Source organism: Vigna unguiculata, chromosome 7, assembly GCF_004118075.2.
Source record: "Vigna unguiculata cultivar IT97K-499-35 chromosome 7, ASM411807v1, whole genome shotgun sequence".
Lineage (NCBI taxonomy): Eukaryota > Viridiplantae > Streptophyta > Magnoliopsida > Fabales > Fabaceae > Vigna > Vigna unguiculata.
Window position 1 is genome coordinate 765677 of NC_040285.1, and position 22106 is coordinate 787782.

The 22106-nt window shown below is 30.5% G+C and overlaps 2 protein-coding genes and 1 pseudogene across 2 annotated transcripts; 2 read left to right on the forward strand and 1 right to left on the reverse strand.

The window, feature by feature from the left end:
- Positions 1-6037: 6037 nt before the first annotated feature.
- Positions 6038-7055, forward strand: LOC114189876 (annotated as a pseudogene).
- A 3742-nt stretch (positions 7056-10797) lies between these two features.
- LOC114192188 (ethylene-responsive transcription factor ERF096-like) lies at positions 10798-11477 on the reverse strand. The gene has a single exon (XM_028081822.1). It carries the CDS (start codon positions 11389-11391, stop codon positions 10945-10947), a length of 447 nt encoding a protein of 148 aa, XP_027937623.1. The 5' UTR covers positions 11392-11477; the 3' UTR covers positions 10798-10944.
- Positions 11478-18323: 6846 nt separating this feature from the next.
- On the forward strand, positions 18324-20305 carry LOC114190753 (RING-H2 finger protein ATL16-like). Its single transcript, XM_028079759.1, has one exon. The coding sequence runs from the start codon at positions 18605-18607 to the stop codon at positions 19622-19624; it is 1020 nt and encodes a 339-aa protein (XP_027935560.1). The 5' UTR covers positions 18324-18604; the 3' UTR covers positions 19625-20305.
- Positions 20306-22106: the final 1801 nt, after the last annotated feature.

Below are 22106 nucleotides of genomic sequence, written 5' to 3' on the forward strand. Positions count from 1 at the left end.
TGTACTGACTTGTAAGTTGAGAATTGTACTTTCTTATAATAATATGTTAGTGTGTTTTCTGTATTTTTTATGGAAGAAAGACCTATTTTTCAAGTGGTTGGTTTTTTATTTTTCTAATTATATGATTGTATACGGGTTGAAATATCCTAAATTATCTCATATGTATAAATTATTTCGATCAATAAAAGTCCATTTTTTGTATGTCACAATTCGCTCTTTTTCTTTAATCGACGTGAGATCTTTAATATATATTTATGCCTAAGAATGAATGTATCAAGCATGAGATTAAATATTTATAGATGTAAGAGTATTATTGTATCTTTTTGATGTAAAGTTTTTTAACATTTCAAATATAAAAAAAAAATTCAAAAGTAATTTTAATTTGGTGGTTGTGATCATTGACTATTTAGTATGAAGTAAACATGATTTTACCATAAAATTATTAAATAAAAAAATTATATGAGCAAGATCAATTTGAAGGTGCCAAAATAAATAGATATATATATATATATATATATATATATATATATATCTTGAATAGTGAAAATTACTTTGAGATTTAATATTTTTGGATGGAAAAAAGGACATTTTAATTTAAACTTCCGACGGAGTCTGATAGAATGTATAGAAATAAAACATTTTTCCACAGATACATTAAATCAAAAGGTTTGGATTAATAAATCATTAAATATGATATTTATTTATTTTAAATTTTCCTAATCCATATATATGTGCTAGTGTCGGAAAAGTATATAAAGTTTCATAAAACAATGAACCAAGAATCTCAAACACCCCACTATATCATGTTATACACGCTATTTTGAATTATTATTGTCTGTTATTCATGTATCTATAAAAATGATAGTTTTGTCTATTTAGATATTGATGTTTGTTATTAATATATTTAATTAAAATCTCAAATCAAACTATGCATAACTATCGATCCTTAAATCCAAAAGGGTAAAAGTTATCTTTTAACATGATTCGTGGTTGAATGATTAGTTAGATTGACAATAATCAAACTATGCATATCTTTTTTTCTATTCATCAAACTCTTCACTTAATTCCCTAAAGTCTTCTCTGGATTGAATTTTAAATCAACCAAGCTTTTTACCTTATTTGCATACACTTTTGTGATGGTTATCCTTAATTATATTCAGAAGTAGAATCAAATGTTTGAAGAGAAAATATTGGCATGGTAATAAGATAACAAACAAAAAGTATACAATACTATTTAGGCCAAAATTACAAAATGGAAAGAGAGGGCAGAAGAAGAGAACTGAAGCTCTTAAATATGCCAATTTTCATGTTTCAAATTTGTCACAACAAGATGGTTCCAAGCTTTTGCTTTGATCTTGACCATATGCTGCAATTAGTAAAGCCTCTGCCCTTCCTAAAACATCACAAATTCGTTAAAATCAAAGCATATTTAGAAGCAAGAATCAATCACCAAGAACACTATCTTTTCAACAAATTTTCAGAAAACCTACAATTATGGCTCATGGATGTTTCACACTTGATAAGCCATTGATAATTTAGTGAAGGTCCAATTTTCATCGTGTTTTATAAAGTTAAAATGCGTGTTTTTCAAAGTTTGGAGACCAAAATCATCAAAGTGGAAGTACAAAAACCTTGATCACATTTGACAGAAGGGACTAAAAACATATTTTTCTCTAAAAAAAGAGGAATCCAAGCAAGAGAAATATTATCCACAACATGACACTGGAAGGATCTTTTCAGTTGAGTAATAAATCTGTAGTACTGGAGTACAAGGCACTTGGATAAATTGTAGGATCTTCAAAATTTTAGCAGCAAATTTTTAACATGATTAAAAGAACCCTTTTGAAGACATTAATGATAATCAAGCACCGACATGATAGTTAACTAGATATAAAACAAGTCAAGACAGGTACCATGATCTTTTTTCCTACTTAACATGGAAGTCAGTGATGGAAATAATGTGGATGCAAGTCTCCTGCTATCATCCTGCAGTATAAAATATTCAAATGCTATTACTAACAAAGCAGACTCAAAAAGATTTAGGAAAATACACTAGCGTTGTGAACAATACAGTGAATGGATAAAATGTCAACTTGTTGCTCAAATTTCATTTACTTTAACATTGTTGAGAGATGGCATGTGTTGAAAATTTTGGGTTTTGGGTAGAGAGGGAGGAAGATACTTAAAGATAATGAAACATTGCCTTTATATTCACTAAGATGTATTACAAAGTGTTGATGCATTGTTTGATATGCTCATAAAACCAGGGTTAGTATATTTGGTCATGCGTCAAAGTGATGTAGAATTGGTTAGAATTGATTTTCTAGTCCAGAATCAATGTGTTTAGTTTCCAACTTCAGTTAAAGGATAAAAATTCACGTTAAATGAAAAGCAACTAATTGTTGCTTTTATGCTAGAAAATTGATTCAGCTGGAATCAATTCTCCAAAACCAAACACATGACCGAATCAAGTTTCAAATAATGAATCATAAATTTATTTCTTGAATCATAATTTTGTATCGAACCCTATCCTAAACCCAGATTATAAGAAATATGATGTGCAAAATAATTCAAAACTTACTGTAGCAAACTTGAGAACTAGTACTCAATAATAAATTACATTGCCAGGGATAAAAAAAAAGTAAGCATCATTATCCCAGAATAACTAACCATCTGATTGAGAAATGTGATATACAATATCAATTGATACTTCATCCAAAGGTCCAATAATATTTTCAGAAAATGCACATGAAAAATGGTAATATCGGTTTAACATTTCAGATGTAAATCATAATCTTGTGACTTCTTACATTAGTGACTTTTCTACTTGAAACCAGCCAAAAGCAAAAATGAAAAATATTCTGGGTATTATTAACTTGATGCAAATACAGAGTGATACAGGTAGAAAGAGATACAAGGAACAAGAAAAGGAGGTAAGGTCCTAAATCTACTAGAAAACAATGAGAATTCTTACAATAGTCTCAAAAAACAAGAAAATAGAAAAAAATAAGTCAAGACTTTAGCGTGCAGACTAATAACTGTTACGAAATGACAAAAACAGATAATTGAACCAAATTCTATAACGATTCGTTTTCTACCATTATTATAAATAGCCAGAAATAGTTACTAAAAGCACATAACCCATAAAAGGAAGTTTAGAAAAGGTTTGCACATGTAGAGATATTGAGATAAAAAAAATACAATATACCAATTGGAGCATCAAAACTACGAACTAACTGAACAACAGACTTCGCATCTAAGCGCCTTCGAGTCCTATTTTTCTGGCCAACAAGTATTTTCACATGAGGAGAGTCAAATACCTGCACATGTCAGAGTAATGATATGAATACAGAGACAATGTTCAGAAACATAATCTAGTAGCTGTTTTCTAAATATGAATCAAGAGGCCTAGAGGATCTAATGCCAAAACAGTTCACAAAAATACAAATATAATTTACTGTTAAGATCAATCCTCATCCAGATTCCGTTGCCTCGTTGTTATGCAGAAACCTAGGTGTAATACCATACACACCATTAGTCCTCAGCCATATTGTAATTTATCAATTACTCCCCACAAAACCTAATCGATATGATTCTTTATCTAAGGGATGCGTGCAAATTTTCCTGACAGTTTTTTTTTTTCATTATGATGATAGCAAAGGATCACTCGTTTTGACTCCTACTGAGAATACAAGTTTTTATGCACTGTACTACTACTTTAATACAACCTCTCATAATTTTAATACCAAACCACAGTTCTATTACTATCAGCATCATCCCTTCTTCATATACCTATGTATCATTACCATTTCTTCTTGCTACCAGATATGCGTAACTGTGCATGCTTAAAACTTTCCAAGCCTCAAAACTTAGGCACAAATCCATAATCTCATCCTTCATACTACCTTAAGCATCTAGGATCCTTTTGCATGCATTTTAGAAAAAAATGTGCCATTATATATCTAGTAAACTATCCCCGGTAGAACTCAACTATTCACTTCAGATGTATACCTTCTTCCTCAACGGAACTTCCAATTAAACAAGTAAATAGCATAACAGGGCACACGTTACAAACACCAAAAACACAAAGCACAATCTCTACCAGTCAATTTGCAACAATATCTACCAGCATATAGGTGTTAGAGATATTACTGACGATACTCTATTAACACTGCTTTTACTCCACCACACTTAACCCCGACAAATCTTCAGGAAAAAACCCAAGTGGCACACATGTATCACTTCAAAGTTTCATTCTTATTTACCCTGATAAGATTTTAAAACAACACTCCTCTGCCGCCATTGAAACCACAATATAAAGGCATTTGAAGAATTGCAACAAAATCTCTACCATGACAGCAACTTAAAACCTTGAGTAACGCTATCAATGCAACATTACCGTGCTGAACAAAAAGGAAATGACTTTAACCAACAAAGACGAAAATAAACACGATACCTGAGCTGAACAAACGGAACCGTTCATTTTCAACAGAGACATCTGGGTCAATTCCAAGGACCCATTTGGAGCCGTCATTTTGTTGGGTCGGGTCATGCTCAGAATTTAAACGAGGGGTCTTTTCTGGAAAAGGGTAAGAGAGTGAAGCTAACCAATTTTCTTTGAATTGGGTATCAGAAGCCTTAACCCTGCGCTTTTTCTCAGGAACTACGATTGGAGGGTCACTCAGATTCTGGGTTTGGGTGAGAGTGGAAGGAGAAGCAGAATGAGAAGAAGAAACACAAAAGGCCCTGAAGAAGATTTTGGGTTTGAGTTTGGGAGAGAGTTGGTTCGTAATATGGATTTGGAATTGGTGGTAATGCGGTGTGAATTGTAGGGATTCCATGAAAGAACATAGAGTATCTTAATACATGGCAGGGTGGTGGAAGGCTCCATCATAACTCTTAATACCAGATGAAAAACCAGAACGGAGATGGAGCTGACCAGCAACCTTGTCCATGATTGAAGGGTGTTGGACCTGATCAACCATGGTGGCGTTCCTGAAAAAAAGTGTCCAATGTTAAATAAAGTTAGTAAATTTAGCAATCTGACTGTAAAAAGAAAAAGCATTGACCATGAGCACCATTAACTAATGAAAATCCACATTTAATAAAAAAACCATTTAATGAATGTTTGATGGTCAAAAAGTATACACAGAAAGTTTAGAACTGAAGACACCAGGAAACCCAAATGTTCATCAAAAAACGAACAACTGAGTCTACCTATAGTAGACGAAGTCCATCCCCAACATGACAGGCAAAACGCAACCACAGTGATAATCATAATAAACATAGGGATGATCGGTATATTTAGTTAATAATGATTAGCCATGCAAAAATAAATTTTACAGACTGAGGTCCTCAGACGGAAAGGTCAAGTAAAACATGCGCTGCAATTGACTTGGAATACAATTTTTCAGTATATTCATGATATGTTTTAAAATTAGTAAAATCATAATCAGTAAAAAAACTAAAAGAAGAAAATTGCCTTTGTGGGAGTACAAATGGCATAGATCTCAAAAGCTATATCCTTTGAGAACAGATCCACATTCTACTTCCAAAACCAGAAGGGACACTAAGACAGATAAAAGAAAAAAAGAAAGAAAAATTCACGGGTTCAAGGTCGATCCATGCAATACGTCAGATTTATATCCGACCATAAAACATAAAAAGTCAGCCTAAATTCAATAAATTCGCATGCACCATTAAAGAAAAGAAAAAAGACCCATCAATCAAACAGGAAAAAGAAAAGACCTTTGTACTAAAACCTTAATCACAAATCTTAAACCCTAAATAGCGCCTGCTTACAGATCAAACGCCTTCGCGATCAGATCACATGAAAACAAACAAACACAGATCTCTCTCTCACTGCTTCAATTTTATGAAAAAAACAACAATGGCCGAAACACAAAAGAAATAACTGATCAGATCGAACAACAGATCATCAGAAGAAGAAAAAAAAAACACCCAACTGTACAAAGTTGAAAAATTGAAAAATAAAAGATCATGGGGAAAAAATGAATACAAGACAGTAGATGCAGCGTCCAACACCCTTCAATCATGGAGAAGGTTGCTGGTCAGCTCCATCTCCGTTCTGGTTTTTCATCTGGTATTAAGAGTTATGATGGAGCCTTCCACCACCCTGCCATGTACCAAAGACCCTCTTTTGGGAACTACTCAAATGCTGCATTGCAGTATCCTGTGATGTCCTGATGCAAAACTACTATGATTTGTCTGCTGCTGCAACAACAACTTCCCCTGTTTTTGCCGTAGCCCCAGCGGAGAAAGGCCATTTTCTTATTGACTTTCTCATGGGAGGTGATTCTGCAGCTGTCTCCAAAACCGCTGCTGCTCCCATTGAACGTGTTAAGCTTTTGATCCAGAAGCAGGATGAGATGATCAAAACTGGAAGGCTTTCTGAGCCCTACAAGGGTATTGGTGATTGTTTTAAAAGAACAATGGCGGATGAGGGTGCTCTTTCTCTATGGAGAGGAAACACTGCAAATGTCATCCGTTATTTCCCCACCCAGGTTAGTTATCTCGTAATTTTCGTTTGGACAAAATAGACACTGTTCTCTAGAGATTTAATTCGTGTTGTTCTTCAATCAGCTTAGATCTTCGCTGTTTGAATTCTGTCAGGCTTGGAACTTTGCATTCAAGGACTATTTCAAGAAGGACAGAGATGGCTACTGGAAGTGGTTTGCTGGCAACTTGGCCTCTAGAGGTGCTGCTGGTGCATCATTGGCAATACTCGTCTTGCCAATGATGCTAAGGCTGCAAAGAAGGGAGGAGAGAGACAATTCAAGGGTCTTGTTGATGTCTACAGGAAGACATTGGCATCTGATGGTATTGCCGGTCTCTACCGTGGTTGTAACCTCTCATGTGTTGGAATCATCGTGTATCGTGGTCTGTATTTTGGATTGTACGATTCCGTGAAACCAGTTGTCCTCACTGGATCATTGCAGGTTGGTGTTCTGTCCTTATTACTGCTATTTGTGATATATGGTGTTGTGTTGGGTCGTAGTTACTTAGTGGTGATATATGTTGTGTTGTGTCGTTAATATTCACAGTGGCAAGACTTTAAATGGCAGTAGTTATTTTATCACAGTGGCAAGACTTCTTTATTGATTATCAGTAGGCAAGATTCAGGAACATGCATAGGACAGTACACACAACTTAATATTTATTGATCACTACGCAAGATTCAGAAACAAAAACATGTAGAGGACAATACACACAAGTTCATTACCAACAGTACTTATACATTAAACATTAAACATCAACATTGGAGCTGAAAACAGCAACACAATGCCATTATACGGCAGCCCAACAACATACATCTTAATAACATAGCAAAAACATCTCAATTCAAAAATGAATCTAACAGCATTTTACTACACAAACATGAACAAAGAATCCAAATGCACGATTAACGGCAGCAGCGAAATTGAAATTGGGGGAAAATTTAAGCAACACCACACCAACAATTACGATTCACAGAATGGGTCCAATCCAATCCAAAGAAGGGCAAATCACAGCAACAACAACCAGATATAGACCATAACCTCCAATTATGGGAAACGAATTTTAGGGTTACAAAAATCAGAAATTTAGGTTACAAATCGAAAAAAAGGGAACCAGAACGCAAAAACATGTCTTCGCGGTGGTCGTGGCGGTCGGAATCGTCCGCGAATCGCAGTCCGATGGTGGATCTGTGTTCTCCCTGCACTGCGTTCTCTCGCTGCTACACTGCTTTCGTGTTCCTGGCCAGCGACGTGGTGGATGTCACGGTGGAGGAGAGACGCGAAGTGGTGGATGTCACGGTGGAGTTAAAATTGGTTTTCTTTCTAAGTAACCCTTGTGATCTCCATTGTGAATGCAGCTTCCCTTGCCTCCTAGTTTGGCCCCAGTTAAAGTCCCAATTTTTTTCTGTGCTTATACGTTAAATCCAACAAATTATTTACCGCAAGCACTGCATTATCTGATTTTTAGAGTGTCAGCTTATCTAGTCTGCATAGCTATTCCTCTGATTGGTCAAAAGAATTATTATTGCTCTCACTTGTTAAATTCCCCTCCTTGCAGCATGGATTCGATGATTATCATTGAAGCTTCCAAGCTTCGAATGAAGATGAAAGAAGTAACTGGAACTCGATGCATTGTTGGGAATCTTGAAGGAGTCGTCTTTGAAGTTACTCTTGAATAAAACACTGAATATGTGGTTTTTGGTTTTCAGAAATAGACATTACATGTGACAGAAAATTTATTTGGGGTGAGCAATGCTTGGTGTTTCTATTTCCATTCATAGCTACTCCTCTGCAGAAACCATGGTGTTGATGACTCAGGCACCATGGGCTTGATATGGGGAAGATAAAGAATATGCAAGAAAGAGAGTATATCTTTCTTCTTTCTCCATGGACCAATTTCGTCTCTTTCTTCTTGAACACAAGGAATCTCAGCCTGGGTCCCCCAAAATATGAAATGATGTAGTTGCTCCTAAGGGTTTTTTAAATTTAGATTCCTGCACCCAACAAATTTTATTTGTTCTTCACAATCAACTCCGGAAAGAAATAAAAAAACCTTTCTGAAAGATTATTTTTTGGAAAAATTTAAAAATTTAAAATATTAAAACTCCGGAAGGAACAGATCATAACGTTCGAATGAGTTATATGTGAATAACAATAACTTTTGATATGAAAATCGATCGGAATCAAACGTGAGTTTAAATCCCATATTAACTAAAATTGAAAAAGTTAACCAATTAAGATTCATAAATTCACTATTTTAAAGTTTTGAATTAAGAGTGGTGTTAATTTTTTATGTATGGATTGTGCTCATGTTCATTAGTATTATATCTCTCCAATGATCATTTCTCGAAAGATCCAACAAAAAATGAATTAACACCTTGTATGGTCATTAGATAATTTATATATATTTTCTTTTATTAATCTACTGAAATATCTTTTATTAAAATAATCATATCATGAATCGTTGAGTTTTAAGACAAAAAATAAAAAATACTTTGAATATTTTTCACATGAAGATAAGGATAGGGATAACTCTTCTTTATTTTATATGTTTAGTCTTTTAATATTTTTTTTTGGATTCAAGGATTGAAACAAGTTTCTCTGGTTACTCTTTCGACACGCCTTTATGTATATAGACTTCTCTCTATGGAAAATACTCCTTAGTCTTCTTTCCTCTAGTTAGAATTTTAAGAGAGATATAAAAGAGGCTAATGGTTGTTTTGTTATGTGAGTTTAGAAAGTTTAGGATGAGTAGTATTGTAGTAAATATAAGTTGTAGAAAGTAGCTTTGAAGATATTGAATGTACGAGTTTAAATTGATTTTTCATAGATATTACGATAAGTGGTATTAGCTTCATCCACCACTTCTAAGAATGATGGTTGTCTAATTATAATTTTTTAGATAATTATAAATTTTTTAACTTTTAGAATTATCTAGACTTATTGTTACAATTTCTAGATATATATATATATATATCTAAGTAAATATGTTTGTAACTTGATCTTCTATCCTACAGTACTTAAAATTTTCTTATTTTGTTTCGTCTCTCAAGTGAAATGTGTTTAATATCTATGTGGTTTGTTCTTCAATGATGAATAGATTCTTTGTCATTATTGTAGCGAACATGTTGTCATAGTAAATGATAAAATAGTTATCTTTTTACTCTCTTATTTGTCCATGCATTCTTTAAAACCATAATATTTGACTTGTAGTTTTTGTAGCTGCCACGTATTTTGCTTTTGTTATTGATTGTTCTATTGTTAAAATCCCGGTCCAGGTGAGAATGCATAACCTTTTTTATTTTTTCGTCTCATTTGTCGATCATATCTATCATTGTCATTGTAGTTAACTAGTCTTAAATTTGTCATGGTTTTGTACAATGTATCAAACTCGTACATTATCGATCTTGTCTACTTATTAACAATGTTGCCAAGCAATTTTGAGTTTGTCATAGTTTTGTAGAATACCAAACTCTCTTGTACATTAAAGATATCTTAAAATTCTTTTTATTAATCCAAAGTGAATTCGACTTAATCTTTGCATGAACCTTGATAAAAGACTTATAACGTACATAATATATGGTCTTGTGCGTGTTAAATATATAGTAAGCTTTCAATTAAGGATTTGTTAGGAAAATTCTTTACTTTCAAGTTCCTTTTTGTTTTTGTCTTTATTTGTTGTGCGAATTTATTTTTTTTCTCAACAAATCTGCACTTGATATGCTGGGTAGGGTAGTGAAAACTCCAAACCTAAATATTTAACAATTTTTATTTTATAAAATAAAAGAATAGACTTTGTAATCTTTATAAGTGACATTATTCCATAATAGAAGGTATGTGGATTAAATTATGATTAAATCATATATAGTACTTAAATTTTTTCTTTTTTACTGTTGAATTATACAAATTAAACTAGTTGATTTGCTAGACACAATATTATCACAAGATATGTGGATTTATAAACTCTTGAATAAATTTAGGTTGTCACTTAATATATCTGTTTAGTACATTAATATATATATATATATATATATATATATAAATAATATCTTCATGTAAAAAATATTCAAACACATTTTAATCGAAATATTTGAAAATTTTACATCTATATTTAATAGAGAGATTATTAGGAAGATTCAACACCAATAAAATATGAATCTAACTCACACATAAGAGATTAACATTATTTTATATAAAATTTTTTATGAATTTATTTGTTTTCATCCTTATATTATTTTTAACTTTCTCATTTTTAATCAATAAAAAATTTAGACTCACATTTAGATTTCTCAAACAAAGATCAGACCTTATAACCTTAAAGGTAATGTCTCGCATGGTTATAGAGAGACAAAGTTTTGAACAGTTTTCGGAAACAAATATGATGAGACATACCTTGTATCAGGTAAAACTTAATACATATCATATTTCACTTGCCATGCTTATTTTTGTCTTCATCATAACCAAGAAGCTCCTCCAACAATTTGTCATCAAAGTACTCAAACTCAAATACTTGACTTCCTTCTTCATTTCTTCCTCTTCCTCTTCCTCTTCCTCTTCCTTCCACGTGTCCATAACCTGAAAAGGACACAGACGAAGAGGAAGACGAAGAGGAAGAAGCAGATGCCGGTGAAGGAGGGTATTCATCAGGAAAATTTAGGACTGCAAAGGGACCTCTCATGGCATATGCAGCTCTGTCATAGGCTCTAGCAGCTTCCTCTGCTGTGGGGAATGTTCCCAGCCACAACCTTTGACCATGTCTCATTGAGTCACGAATCTCTGCTGCATATTTTCCCCATGGCCTTCTACGTACTCCTCTGTACTTTACATGCTCTTCTTCATCCATGGCTTTTCCCTTTGAACCCTCTTCTTCCATGGATCATACGCTCTTCTTGCTAGAGACACTTCGAAGAGTATATATCATATTATATATGCAGATGCAATATTTCTAACCATGTGTTATTGTGACATGTGCAAGGGATTAAGGTGGAAGCTTCCTCCACAACTCACATAAATATAAACAATGTTACTTCAATTATTTATTACTGTTAATATCATCTAATTTCACATTAATCATATTTAAGTTCAAACTATGGATAGATTTTAACTACTTTCCCTTTATTTAAAAATATATCTTTTCGACTGTATCGTTCAATTAATTATATATGATTCTATTTCCAATCATTTGTTAATATTGAGTTTAAATGAAGGAAAATGTAGAAAAATAAAATGTAATCAATAATATGAACTCATTTTCTTGATCAGGGTAAAGGTTGCTTAATTTCATTTATGTCTTGAGTTTGAAGGAAGTGATATTTTTTCCCTAAAGTGTTATTGATATAAAAAATTAAAAATATTGTGAATGAAATTTCAATTATTAGTTGAAGCATATTTGTTTACAGTATCTTTCTCTTTTCGTGTAATTGAGTCTGGAGAAAGAATATATATGAAATAAGTTTACTTTTTATTTTTTATGAATTGGTAGAATTTAGTTTTATGTAAAGTTCTGATTTTAGTTTTTTTATTATATTACATCAACATATATTTTTAATACTATTTAAAAAAAATCATATGAACATTTTTTATCTATATTTAAACGTATACAAACATATTAGAAAAAACATTGATATTGAATATTGATTGGATGAAAATCAAATTTTATTTTACAAAACCAAAAACTAAAATTCTTTTAATTAAAAATGAAAAATAGTGATTTTAAATTTTTAGCAGTATGAAAAAACAAAGGAAAAAAAAAATTTGAAGCCAAAATTAAATCTCTCATTTTATTTAAAATAACATTGTTTAAATTTTTATAATTTGATGTTATAAATATATGTATCGATAGATTGATCACACACACAAAATTTGAATGGCTTTTTAACATTTATTGCGGGTTTAATTTTGAGATTCGTATGTTTATTCTAAGAAAATTATATATAAATGTGTTCTTAACTATTTAGTATGCCCTATTATTAATTGGTTATCAGTCATATCATATTATGTCACAAATGCTAGTGATATTATAACTTATTTCTTTTCATTTCTTTTATCACTTTTGATTTGTCGACACATGGTTGGTGAGAAAATGAGAATAGTAAAATAAAAAAGTTGATATGTTTAGTAGAGGACAAATAAATTGAAAATAATTTAGTAAATTATAATTTTTATTGTAACATTTCTATTCATTATTTTTTATGTTTGCCTTTAATCAAACACGTTTAAGCTCAACGTTAACTGTTTCTTGTTTTCTTTGATTTTTACCATTTTCACTCGTCATATTTTTCTCCTGAAGCATGTGAGAAGATCGAATTTTATATTTCTAGGTCGTTTTGACCATAAACTTACAAAATAAGTTCTGTTAAATTGTTTTTACGAGTTAAGTTGTTATTGGAGAGGACGACATTAAGTATGAAGTTGTCTTTTTTTGACCGATTTCTTCTTTTTTCCTTTTTTAAATGTCATCAGAAAGTTGACTATAGATTTATGTAGATCTCACAATAAAGTCGTCATTTTATATAACAACTTCTCTTTTAGTTATTTATTTTCTTTTTAACATTACAGTTTTAATTTGTTTTTTCAAATTTTTGACTTTTCAATATATATTACAAAATTTTGTTAACAGGATTGTATTTATTTTCTTGATAATTACTTTTTTGGTAAATTTTCTTTTTGTTGGTATAAAAATGACATAATAAAAATGATATAATAAAAGGAAAAATGATGAAAACCGAAAAAGTAAAAGAAAAATTATAAATTTTGAAAATAAAAGGAAAAATAATGAAAACTGATAAATTTGAAAAAAAAAGAAAAATAATGAAATCTGAAATATTTGAAAAAAAAGAAAAATAATGAAAAGCGAAAAATTTGAAAGAAAAAAATAAAAAATAATGAAAACAAAAAATTTTGAAAAAAAAATTGAAAAATGCATTCGATGTTAGAGGACGACTTCACTTCTCAATTGAGACATAAGTCGTCGTCTCCAACGATATTATGGAGATGACGATATTGTTTTTTTAAAAAAAAAAAGTAAAATCGGTCAGGTGGAAAACGACTTCATTCTTAATGTCGTCCTCCCTCGTAACGACTTGATCCAATTTTAAAAAACAAAAATCAATGGATCCTATTTTACAATTTTGTAGTGAAACAGACCCTGGAATAAAATAAAAAATAAGAAAACCGAAAAGATCAGTGTTTTTCACCTTAAATGGGAGGAGAAAATATGAGTGTGTGTTGGTTTTTTCCACAAAAATATGTATAAAAAAAGTGAAGCATAATAGGAATAACGTTGTTAAATGTTGAAAAAAAGGGTAGTAAAGTGTTTGCATGTGACGATGAAGAAGGTTGTCTGGTGTGGTTCACGTTGAAAAGTAGAGCGTCCATTGTATCTGGATGGTCAAGGAGGTGGCTCTTGCTTCTTTTCAAACTCTTTCTCTCTTCACTTTAATCCTTTCTTTTTCTCCTTTTTTTGTTTCCTCAATTCCATATATATTCAGTAGTCATCAATTCACAAAGGAAATAAATACTTCATCTTAAAGAAAAGACAAAAAACAATCACAAATTCAAACACGTGCTCATCTATACTTGTATTAGTTGGTAGGTAAATTAACTGCAGTCAAATGGTTGGTTTCCTTTGCTTTTTTTTTAATCATGTTCTTTTTTCACTCCAAAAGCATATAATACATACAAAATTTATATATATATATATATATATATATATATATATATATATATAAAGTTTTTACATTGAATAGAATTAAAAATGTTTAATGATATATAAGAAAAAAAATCTACAAACATTAAGTTGTAAGATTTTACCTTCGAAGTGATGTCAAATCTTTTATAAATCTTATTGTAATAGAAACTCAATGATAAAATTCAACTAGCACTTGTAAAGGTGGTTAGAAATTCTGAGTATAAGTTAAAAATATCATATTAAGTAAGAATGAAAAAGTATGGTGGGACGATTAAGCTATATATAAACTAATTAGATAATATTAAGGAGTATTTTTTGTTTGGAAGGTATGGGTTTCATTAGAACTTTATACATGGAAGATAACCTAATTGCCACAGGCATGGTTTTGTAGATTCACCAATTATGCTTACTTTTGTGTATATTCACATAGCAACCAAAATCATACTTTGTTTCTAAAGGAAAAAATGGAAATGTTACAATTTTTATCGTATGTTGATGACATAATAGTTATGAGAGATATTTAGAAACATTAGGCATTGAAAGATAAGTTGGCAAAGAAATCAAGATGAAGAAGCTTAAGCTTTTGAACTACGTACGTTATTTGAATTGAGGTCTCAATATCATATTCAAGTATATTTCTCTCTCAGACGAAAGTATGCATTGAATTTATTGAAAGAAATTAGGATGACAACATGCAAACCAACAAATTCTCCAATTGAAGGGAGATTGAAGTTGTATATTTGGAAGATCAAACTTTAACTAAATGGGAAATATCAAATACTTGTAGGAGATATCATAAACTCACAAGAAGATTGTTGTATCTCTCATACGCTATACCAAATTTAGTTCATCCTCTTATTGTGTTTAGTTAGTTCATGTATAATGCAGGTAAGAAACACATGGATGCTTATATACAGATTTTAAGGTACATAAAAGCTACTTCCAGAAAAGGAGTTATGTTCAAGAAAACTCCAACTACAAGGATGTATGATTTATCACTACAACAAAACTTTTAAATAATGACCAATTTTAGTGACTACTAGTTATTAGTAACTATAGTGACAAATTTAGATACTAATTTATGAAACTAAAAGTTATTGGTTACTAAAATAGTCACTATTATGAATAAAAAATTATAATTGGTCACTAAATTTGTCTTTTAAAATTAGCTACCATGATTTTAGTTACCAAAGGAAATTGGTCATTAAAATTAGCTACTTAGATTTTGTCTACCAAAATAAATTAGTTTCTAAATCAATCTCTAATTAATTAATGACCAGTTTAGTTACCAATTATAATTTTTTATTTATAACAATGACTAGTTTAATAACGAATAATTTTTAATTTTGTAAATTAGTATCTAAATTGGTCACTATAATAACTAACTATTTTTTTATTCTAAAATTTATTGAAGGACATCTTATCATGTAGAGAAGCAATAAGCCAAAAGTTATAGCTAGATCTAGTATAAAAGCTTAAAGCTTATTTTTGGATTATGAAAACTTGTGACTCTAACTATATATCCAAAATTTAGGATATGCACGTAAACATCTTGTTCAATTATATTGTGATAATAAAGTTATGTGATATTCACAATCTTGTCCAGGAGACTAAATGAAGCATGCGGAAATTGATAGTTTTATCATAAAAAAATGTTTGATAAAAATAGTTTGAAATCGTCAATTTTTTTATATAAATATTCTTACTAAAACTATGGCAAACTAGGTTTTTGAAAGATTATTAGATAATTTGAAAATGTACGATCCATTTACCAACTTGAAGAAGAGTATTAAGAAATATTTAATCTAAATTATAAATTTGTGTAGGCATGTAAAATATTTTATAACTAAAACTTTCTTAATTTAATCTTGATTATGTACTTCTTATTAACTCCTAATTATTGAAATAAAATATTATAAGAACAAAATATCTATATTATATATATGAAAATTATCAAATTAATTCTATAAGCAATTATTTTAAGAGGATATTACCTTAGTTCAGTTGGAAGACGCCAAAATTAAAATTGCATGGATGAGATATAGAGTACTCCCACTAGATCTATGGAATTGAAGCTGCATAAACAATTTTAGACAACAAAATGTTCATATATGGGTGCATTAGTAATATTACTTTTGAAGAAGAAAATCACCCACTAACCAAACCAGTGTGTGCATTTTTTTAAAAACTGGAAAAACAACAATGGCCGAGAAAATCTCGAACCTTGAATATGAGTCTGATCCGCAGAGGTATTATTCAGTATCAGAATGTTGGGACAAAATAACATCCTTCACACGTAGTTTCAATTCTTATGCCTGCAACTATTCCAAAACAACGTCGTCTTGCGTTTACTTGACTTTCACATAAGAATTTGTGGACCAAAACACATTTACAAAACGTTAGACCCACTCAAATTTAGTTAAGACTCAAATGTTGTTAAAATTATAAGTGTGAGTCAAAGTTTCATGACAGAAAAAAGGGTTAAATATGTTTTTGGTATTAAGTTTAAATCAAATTTGAAATTAATTCATATTTACAACTTTTGACCAATTTAGTCATTCATCTTTAAAAATGCGTAAATTTAATTCTTTTAACCAAATTTTTTTAAGTTTATATGATGTTTTAAGTGCATTTCATGATAGTATTTGAATTATTTATACCGTTTGACACATTTTCGCTTCAAGGTTAACTCAAATATTATCATAAAATATGTTTAAAATGTCAACTAAACTTAACAAAATTTGGTAAGAAGGACTAAATCCATGTATTTTTAAAAATGAAAGACTAGATTAGTATAAAGTTTCGAAGGAGTTAAGTATGTTTTTGGTTTCTCAAGTTTCAGTGAAATTTGAAATTATTCAAAAAAATTTACCAATTTAGTCATTCATCTTTAAAAATACATAAATTTAGTCCTTTTAACCAATTTTTTTTTAAGTTTATCTGATGTTTCCAGCGCATTTCATGATAGTATTTGAATTGTTTACACTATTTGACACATTTTCGTTTTGAGGTTAATTCAAATATTATCATAAAATATGTTTCAAAGAGAAACTAATTCCAAAATTCACTTAAACTTAAAGGACTAAAAACATATTTAACTCTAGAAAGAAAAAATAAGAAACATGTATACTGATGTCAAACTTATTATCTTAAAACTTTAGGTCGAAAGTAATCTGAATCTTTTATACACAAACGTTTGGTTCATGTTATTAGTGTTATGTTTTTTCACTTCATTCTTTACTCGAAAGACTTGTTTACAAAACTGATGATTAGTTTTGATTAAGGACACTGATGCTTAACTTTTCCTTCAAATTTTTATCCACTAATATCAATGTCTGTCACATATTCACTCAACAATCAATGATGCAATGTGCATCATTCACCTTCCAATTATTTACTCATTCTTTCACAAACATGGGTCACTTAATTTCGTTTCTGTAATTAGATCAGATATGAGTGGCAACCACTAACAACATATTATATTAATTTTCATGGTTTATTATGAACATGCGAATGATTCTAGAGCTACTTTACTTTTTAATCTTACGGATACAAAGAAAGTGAGACAGAGTAAATGAAAGACAAGTCTCTTAAATATGCATCTGTATTAATAACTTTACCAATACAGAAGAAATGAAGAAATTCAAACTCAAGACTTTGACACATTTTTCACTCTCTTGAGGTCAACACACAGTTTCATCGGTAAAGACTTGGTCATTGATGAACCACTGTCACCATTGTAGCTGGACCACCACTCACTCTACAGAGCCTTCATTAAAAACTGACCCATACGTTACCCTAAATATTGGACAATGACCAAATACATTCCAAGTCTTGCATAACTTTAGGAAACAAAATTTTTCTTAGACTTGGTAAATATGACCAAATTTATTTCTAGTAAGAAACAATAATTGCTTTTGATGTAATTAGAAAAGCCTATCATATCATCTTTAAGTGATTACAAAACCAACTTCGCAGAAACTTTCTGACACGAATACATCAGTTTGTAAAATAAAATTTGCATTCACTTGTATATTGTATATTATAAACTCGTCTTATATCGAAATTCACTGAGGTGATTTGAGGTAAGAGCAAACACGGTTTGACAACAGTTTTTCATTGAATTTCAAACCCTCTGGTGTCTCTTCACTACCACCCCCTAGTTTATAAGTCTTCTCAGTCTTTCTCTATTCTCACTACTTACTTGCCCTATATTTCACTCCTCTTTACTCTCCAACCACTCCCATTTTCTGTTTGGATTTGGGGAAAAACCATGGCCTACTTCAGTTAGTGCATTAAGCATATACTAAAGATTCTGCAGGAAAAGTGTGATAAGACTCAATTCATGTAACATATTCCAAGATCTAAGATAACCCTTTTGTTTGGAGAATCTGATATGGATTTTGTGAGCCAAAGACACCTACTCCATATACATACACAAGCTGATTCACCCTGCACAGTTCCTCCAAATCATGATATTCCACACCATTCTGGTTCAAATCTTCCTCTCTTAGCAATCCTTGTGGTGGGAATGTTGTTCACAACTTTCTTCCTCATAGGCTACTACATGTTAGTTATCAAGTGCTGCTTCAATTGGCCCCATGTTAATCACACAAGACTGTTTTCTCTGACAAGACAAGGTGAAGAAGATCCATCTGCAGGATTCTCAGCAGCATCTGAGCCAAGAGGGTTAGAGGAAGCAGTTATCAGGTTAATCCCTGTGATTCATTATAAAGGGGACACAAACTTTGGAGAAAGAAGCAACATTGATGATTGTGCAGTTTGCTTGAGTGAGTTTCAACAAGATGAGAAGCTGAGAGTTATACCAAACTGTAGCCATGTTTTTCACATTGATTGCATAGATGTTTGGCTTCAGAACAACACTCATTGCCCTCTCTGCAGAACAATTGTGTCCTTGACAACCCAACTGAACCTTCTCAGTCCAAGGCCTTCAACTCAAGACCAAAGCCAGAACATTGAAAACCATGTTGGTGATGAAGGTTTTGTTGTGATTGATTTGGATGGTGAAGGTGATAGAGGCCAAAACCTTCAAAGAATAAGACAAGAGTTACCCACCATTATCAGTGTTTCTTCAGCAAAGAAGCTTCATAAAGTTAGCAGCTTGGGAGATGAGTGTATTGGCATCAGAGCCAAAGGTGAAAGCTTTTCATCAGTTCAAGCCATGAGGAGGTCCTTTTCCATGGATTCATCAGTGGATGGAAAGTTTTATGGTGCAATTCAGCAGGTTTTGCAGCAACACCAACAACATGAACATGAACATGAACATGAACTTTTTCATGAGATTAACACAGTTGAAGCCTGTGATGGCAGTGGCAGAGTGAAGAGATCATTCTTTTCTTTTGGACATGGAAGCAGATCAAGAAGTGCTGTTCAACCTCTTTATTTGGACCCCTGAAATTTTTCTTCAGATTAATTGTTTCAGGTGTCTAATTTTCGTTGAAGTTTCTCTTGGTTCTTACAGTTTAAACTTAATGATTTTTATTTTTTTTTTATGATGGAGGATGAACTTGGTTTAATATCTAGTACTTTTTAAGTTTTATCAGAATCAAGAAATCTCTCTGAATATAAAGAAGTTACTGTTTTTTTAAAAGAACATATTTCTAACATTTCTCATACTATTTATAAGACAGATTCAACATGAAAGTTATTACTTGAAAAAAAAAAAAAAAACAGTTTTTACAAACTTATTGGTTAAGATGGAAAAATGTGTCCTGTGGTAAAAAGTCTTGGCAAGACCCTTTCTAGGGACGTTGACTCGTTGACCTACATGACTTTGGGAATTGTCCATTTTTGGAGGACTTTTGAGTCTTCTTCCTTATCATCTCTTTTTGACTTGGTAAGTTTCATCTTCACCATTGTAGTTATAATTACGTGTGTCTCCTTGTTTAACCAATTTTTCCTCTACACTTGGTCAAACTCATGTTTTCTCATGAAACTATACCAATTGTGTTTTCATGTTGTAGAATATTCCTACTTGCGTTTTATAGGGTAAATTGTAGCAAAAGTTGTTCACCTAAAATGCATAAACGTGCTTTCCCAACTAATTCTACTTTCAATGAATTCTTCAACTAGTAGTGTCTATGTCCTTCATCACACGGGTAAGTTGTACTTAATTTTCTCATGTAAACAGATAAAAAAAAACTATAAAAACAGGAAAAAAAATAGTTTCCCGAGAATAAATTATATTTAGTCAACTGTTTTTAACATTCTCGTATAAAGAAACAATAAATATAAAAAAAGGTAAAAAAGAAAAACTCGGTTTTAGCCCTTGACAAAGAACACAAGTAGACAAAGAGTGACAAATTAATGCGAAGAAATAAATATTGACTCAAGAGGTCAGAAGTAAACAATACTCTAAACAAAATTTTAAAGAATTTTAAAAGACAAAATAGTAAAACTAGAAAAAATTACGATTACCAAATAGAGTTAATTGAAATAATGCATAGACTCTAAGAAAATCATAGATCAAACAAACTCAAGCAAAAAATGCAACAAAAATTGTGTTGAACTCTTCAATTTTCCTTTCGTGTTTGATTCCTTATTTTTATGTGGGTTTAGAGTGTTTCCGATAAAACTTTTCTTACACAACTAGTTTTTCGTATATGACGTTTTTTAATAAATTTAAAAATAATCTAACTAATTAAAACTCTGTTAATTATTTTTTAGAATAAATTATCCAATAAAAATTTATTGAAGCGTAATAGTTTATGCAAGTCGTACCAGTGTTTATTTGATTTCTTCTCTTATATATACAATCTTCCAAAATTTTATATCAATATAAAAATAGTTTACACTCTATTTTTTATCTATTTTATATCATTTATATATATATATATATATATATTAAAATATAATAATTTCACTACCTTTTTGTTATTTTTTGTAATTAAATAATTATGATAACATAATTATAATTCAGCAAAATAAGATAAGGATAAGAATGTTTTTAGTTTTTGTATTTACAACCGAAATTGAAATGTGTTTCTTTCTCAAAATTTATATAAAATCCATCCATATATTTTAGTAATACATGAAATTTTTCCTCTAAAACAAACACTTTTAACTTTTAGGTAACATGTCTAACAGTCAAGTTAATTGAACTGACGTGTCAAAACACGTGGTTGTGGTTAATATGTGTAATTTAAAAAAAAATGTTTATATACATATATATATATATATATATATATATATATATATATAGATAGATAGATAGATAGATAAAGAGAAATAATTATGGAAGACATATTTCATGTATTACTAAAGTAAATGAAGAAATTTATATGAACTATGAGGGAGAGGAATTCGTCTCTCAAAAGAGGTGTCATTAACTCTTAAATAATGTGTCTAACAGTTATACTAACTGAATTAACATGTTAGAACACGTGACCGACACGTGTAATTTGACTTTTTTTCTTTATTTATATATATTTTTTGTTTTAGTTCTGAAGTACGCATTTAATTTATTATCATAAGACAAATTTTATATAAATTTTGAGAGAGAAATATTTTCAATTTTACATGACTAAAAAAATATTTATCCTAATAAAATGCATCATATAAAATTGGTATTAAAAATTCATATAGTATAAATTACAGTTAATATTTTTATTTATATATAAATACAAATATTAGCTATTAAAAAAAATTAATATAAAAATGTAAGTAATAAATTCAATCCCGAACTTGAACTTGTGTATCTAATCAAATAAATAAATGCTTACCGGTAATTTATTTTATGAACAATTTACGAGTAACTTAACTTATTTTCATAGATTTAAGGTATAGTTTGATTACAGCAGAAAACAATAGTGAAAAAAGAAATCATCTACATCAACGTTATTATTTTGGATAATTCAAATTAATATTTAAATTAAAAT

Coding starts and splice junctions, on each gene's coding strand:
- LOC114192188 (XM_028081822.1), bottom strand. CDS start 11,391: ATGGAAGAAGAGGGTTCAAAGGGAAAAGCCATGGATGAAGAAGAGCAT.
- LOC114190753 (XM_028079759.1), top strand. CDS start 18,605: ATGGATTTTGTGAGCCAAAGACACCTACTCCATATACATACACAAGCT.